The 5,014-nt window shown below is 42.1% G+C and overlaps 1 protein-coding gene across 1 annotated transcript; it reads right to left on the bottom strand.

Annotated features, from left to right (window-relative positions):
- Positions 1-1,706: 1,706 nt before the first annotated feature.
- On the bottom strand, positions 1,707-4,728 carry tbxta (T-box transcription factor Ta). Its single transcript, XM_054606464.1, has 8 exons — positions 4,544-4,728; positions 3,926-4,190; positions 3,367-3,501; positions 3,216-3,277; positions 3,067-3,128; positions 2,769-2,942; positions 2,458-2,581; positions 1,707-1,965 (listed from the first exon to the last, which is right to left on the bottom strand). The coding sequence occupies exons 1-8, from the start codon at positions 4,726-4,728 to the stop codon at positions 1,707-1,709; spliced, it is 1,266 nt and encodes a 421-aa protein (XP_054462439.1).
- Between the last annotated feature and the right edge of the window lie 286 nt (positions 4,729-5,014).

Below are 5,014 nucleotides of genomic sequence, written 5' to 3'. Positions count from 1 at the left end.
TTTTATCTAATTGAACAGTGTTAAACACAAAGTTGTGTAAACTACGACCTCCAGTAAGTGAAAGTCAAAATGTGAATAAGCACCATTATAAACAAAAATATATTTATTTTTATGCATCATTTCAAGACCGTATGCATAGGATTTTTTTCTTGACAAATCCTTTCTTCATTCAACGTTTACACGTTATTTGACTCTGTTCATAATAATATATAGAATACATTATGACATTATAACAAAGTGTTTAAAGTAGTGTTTGCAAATCAAAAGGTTGGTAAACTGAGTTGAGTTTTGTTTGCGTCCACTTTGTTCCTGCTAATAAAGCAAAGCTGACTTTGTATTAATATCTATGTTTATGTTCAGATCTTAGTTTATTATATTTCATCCCAGGTGTTGAAATTTTGGGTTTTGTATTTAGTACCTTTGACTTTCCTCACATGCAGATCTGAATGTGTTGGCCGTATGTCGCACCATAACGCAGATTGTAACAAAAGGGTGCAAGTGATGGATTTCTTAAACTGGACACTTCTCCATCACCTCGTCATTTCAATTACATGTCGGAGAAGCCACATTCACTTAGCGTAGCTGTGCAGAAAGCTGTTATTTAACATTAGCTTGAACTGCAGGGCCAAACGTTTGATGAGAGGTTTGATGCACGAGGGCAACGTTAGACTAACAACTCAACTCTAAACCCGTGGGTTCAAAATGAGAATATAAGAAATGCTATTGATGTTGTTCTTCTTGATTAAACCACAGGTGCCCTTGTTGACCCTTTGACCTTACAGATTATACCACTTTAGTGTTAATGTACATGATGTTTTATGCTTTAGTTTTCTTTCTCTGTGTATTAAAATCTTTGTGGCAAGAAAATAACAAGTTATTATAGTACTTAAAGGTAAGAAACAATATATTGCTTGAGTCACAAGTATTTTATAAGGTATGCAACAAACAGAGAAAATGAAACCCAAGTTTGAGAAAACAAACATTTTTAATTTATTATTAAATGACATAAATAAAACTCACAGCGAGTTCAAATACAAATAGATAGTTATGTACATGTGTTTGTTCAGGGGAGGGGGGGGACTTGACGAAACCCTGCCGGGATGCAGAAGGCACTTGTGTCTCTCCGTCCGATCTTGGAACATTTATTGCAATCAGAAATGGCACATTTATATGGAAAACACTGGACGTTAATTTATTCTATTTACACACATATACACATTTATGTTAGCAGAACCATTTTTTTTTCATCTTATATATTTGAGAATAAAAACAATAATATAAAGGATTGCGTAGTTGAGTTTGGTTGTGTGGCGCTAAAGGGAGTTTTGAAAAAAGGTGTAATAAACATGTTATAAATGTGTAATAAGCATGTTGGGAATTACTAAGAGCGGAGAGGGAGTTCTGATCAGGCAGCTATTCTAAGGATTGTTATTCTAGTGTGATATTGTCCATCGTGGAAAGAGATGATTGTCTTTCAAGTTCTGCATTTGCACATCAACTGCTCAGTATGACTCCAGCCTATAACTGAACAACTTTTTTTTTTTTTTTTTTTTTTTTAAATTAGAGGCTATGGAATGAATAATCAAAGTTTTTTTCACAAACAGGATCCTTGCAGATGTCACATTTCATCTTCTCCAGGACCTTTTTATTTGTGTCTTTAGTCCTGCTTTCAAAGCCTACGAACGCGAGGCAGCAGACTTTTCAGCTCAGTAGCTCTGAGCCACCGGCGCCCAGGACGCGGTCAGCCTGGCGATGGAGCTCTCGAACTGGGCTTCCCCGACTCCAACCTCGCCCAGGCTGGGGTCATACATGGAGGAGGGTGAGGAGACGGGCAGTGAGGAGGTCAGGCCCGTGTATGAGGAGCCCCTCAGGAACTGGGAGGTCAGACCTCCGGGTATGGAGCCTGAGGTGGAGCCCGAAGGGGTGAGGGTGGTGCCGGCTACTGACCATAGGCTGGGGTACTGACTGTGGACGAGAAGGGACAAGAGGGTTCTGTTATTGAAATGGCACTTGATATTGTTTACTCCAAAAACTGAGGGTTCAAAGATGGCCGCCGCAGCATGGATCATTGGGCACTCACACAGTACAAGCTTACTTTAAATAACAGCTTCCACACCGCTACGCTAAGTGAATGTGGCTTCTCTGACTAATGGAAATGACGGGGTGAAGGAAAAGTGTCCAGTTTAAGAAATCTGTCAAGTATTTGTCCATATCCTTTTATGGGCTTTTATCCCAGCCCATAAAATCTACCCAGAACAAATTCCACAGGGAAAGGAAGTATCATAGACACACATCGAGTAATAAAAACAAAGATAAAAACTACAAAAATGAAAGCACTTTAATACTGATGATATTCACATTTATTGAAACTAGAGCAAGAACTTCTGGAGCCATTTTTCACCTTTTTAAATGCAAATGCATGGCACTGGTTAAACTGTGTGTGGCTACGCGGCTTACCTGGAGTTAGACGTGGCGTTGGTGGAGTGGGACAGAGTGCCCATGCCTGTGGAGTTGGGGATCTGGAGAGCAGACCAGCTGTCATGAGAGGGCAGAGTCCCTGAAGTGTTGTCCATGTAGTTATCTGTAAATAAGGAACAGACCACAACTTAATGCAAATTCTCTCTTGTATTTTTTTTCACACGTTACATTTAATAAATCGAGGTCGTGGGACGTCTAGTGAACGTGTAACTGGAGAGGATGAAGAGGTGATAAAGGGTCCAAAAGAGACTCTGAGGTTGCAGGTATGTGTGGTCCAAGCGGGGTCTTACTTGTGCTGGTGGTGCGGTGGGGGTAGTGGGTGGGGTATGGGGCCGCTCTGTGGTTCCTCAGGCTGGAGTAGCGCTCGCAGTAGGAGCCTGATGAGTGGCCCGCTGTGCCACCGAACTGAGGAGGACTGCTGCTGGGGCAGATGGGACCCTGGCCTGGGAGGAACCAACCTCCAACTGTGGAATCAAACAAATGTTCGTCATATAACACATCACAGATCTCTGTGTGAAAATACATAAAGCATACTATTTCACCAATATTTTATTCACCATTAATTAAGTATAAATAAAGGAAACTCACGTTGAGAGTAGCCAGACTGTTGGCTGTCTGCACTGTGATCGGGGAGGTCTTTATGGTCACTCCTGCAATCAATAACAACAAGATTAGATTCCATTCTGTTAGAACAGTAACTATTATCATTTGAGGAATATTGAGGTTCAAGCCTGTACCTTTCTTTGGCATCCAAGAAGGCTTTAGCAAAGGGATTGTGCTTTATCTTCAGAGCAGTGATCTGTGAGAAAGGACATGGCAGCTGTGAGAATTTCAATCAATATTTAAGACAAGTTCTGTGTTAATAAGGTTTCATTAAGCGCAGCCGACCTCTTCGTTCTGGTAAGCAGTGACTGCGATGAACTGTGTTTCGGGGAAAGACTGGCTGCTGATCATCTTCTGGATTCCTCCAACCTTCACGATGTGTATCCTCGGCTCATACTTGTGCAGAGAATTCAGCATGATCTACAGAAAAACCACAATGAATGTTAATATTTATCATTATAATAAAGAGAAGGACTAATATTACACCCCGTCAATTTAATACTTTTTTTCTGATCAAGAGACAAAACGGCCGTTTGGTGACATGTTGTCTAGTGGTTCCTTGAATTAAGTGACTTTCAACTAATACTAATAATTTTGTCATGTTTCAAAGTACTGAAAAAAATCCAATAGTTCCTTAAACAAGTCAAATGGAGTTTATATTTCATGTTCCAGTGGTGAAGTTAAAATAATATATTTGTATTAGATAGCCTCTTTAATTAAATGTTTTCTCCAATTTAGGTTTTTTGTCCTATGAACCAAATGTGTCATGAATTATCATTTAAAACTCTGCTCATATCACCATCCTTTATAACATTGGACCCCACATATCTAACGGTGTCCTCACCTGTCCGCCCCCGTTGAGTTTATTGGAGAGTTTCACTTTGCTGAAGGACACGGGCGCTTTCATCCAGTGCGCCCCGAAGTTGGGGGAGTCCGGGTGGATGTAGACGCAGCTGGGGCTCTGGGGCTCCGGTTTGCCGCCGGGGACCCACTCCCCGTTCACGTATTTCCACCGGTTGTTGTCCGCGGCCACGAAATCCAGCAGCACCGAGTACATGGCGTTGGGGTCCAGGCCGCTGACACTGGCCCTGAGCACCGGGAACATCCTCCTGGAAGACAACAAGGACGGAATTTGTAAGCATTTATACATTTACGTTTGTAAGTGCTTTTTTACCAAAATTTTAAGCACATAATTTTACTTTTACTCAATTAGAAATCCAAGTTTTGATACAGTTTTTTAAACGCCCAGAGGCCTCTAAGGCCTCAGGAGCAGCTCTTTTGACAGAGTGACATCAAAATATAATTCTCTTTACATTTTTTGAAAGCAATAACAATTATAAAGTAGCTTTAACACCTTATCACACAGAAAACCCCGTGCGTAAAATGCGCGTAAATGTGCCCGGCCTGTGCGTAAACGGCATCTCCTCGGCATCTCCACTGGCCGCTGCTTCGTTGGACCTACCTTCCAGTTTTGGTGACAATCATCTCGTTGGTTAACTCTTTGAACTTGTTCCACAAATCTGCATCATCCAGCGTCAGTTTAATATCCCTCTCGGACGCGTCCCCCTTCTCGCTGCCCTTCTGGAACTCGCTCTCCACGGCGCTGAGGAGATGCTCCAGGCGCTGGTCAGTGTTGGAAGAAGTCATTATTTCCAGGCAGAGTAGATAGATCTAAATCCAAGTTGTTTTAGTGCAGAGGGCTCACTGACTCTGAGACAGCCGCTGACAGTGAGAAGGCCCGACTGATAACTGTTTTCTAAACCTCGAGGCCTCATCATTTAAGGGCCCCCAGGGACCTCATGGGGATGTGGGGCGTGGTCTGTGCGCACACATCTCGCCTCCTTGACCGGGTTCAACGTCTCCAAACGCCGCCCCCACAACAGACTGAATATCTCTTCACAACAGAACTTTTTTTTTTTTTAGAATAAAAAAC

The sequence above is a fragment of the Anoplopoma fimbria genome, chromosome 10 (genome assembly GCF_027596085.1).
Source record: "Anoplopoma fimbria isolate UVic2021 breed Golden Eagle Sablefish chromosome 10, Afim_UVic_2022, whole genome shotgun sequence".
Lineage (NCBI taxonomy): Eukaryota > Metazoa > Chordata > Actinopteri > Perciformes > Anoplopomatidae > Anoplopoma > Anoplopoma fimbria.
This window is presented reverse-complemented; position numbering and strand designations above follow the sequence as displayed.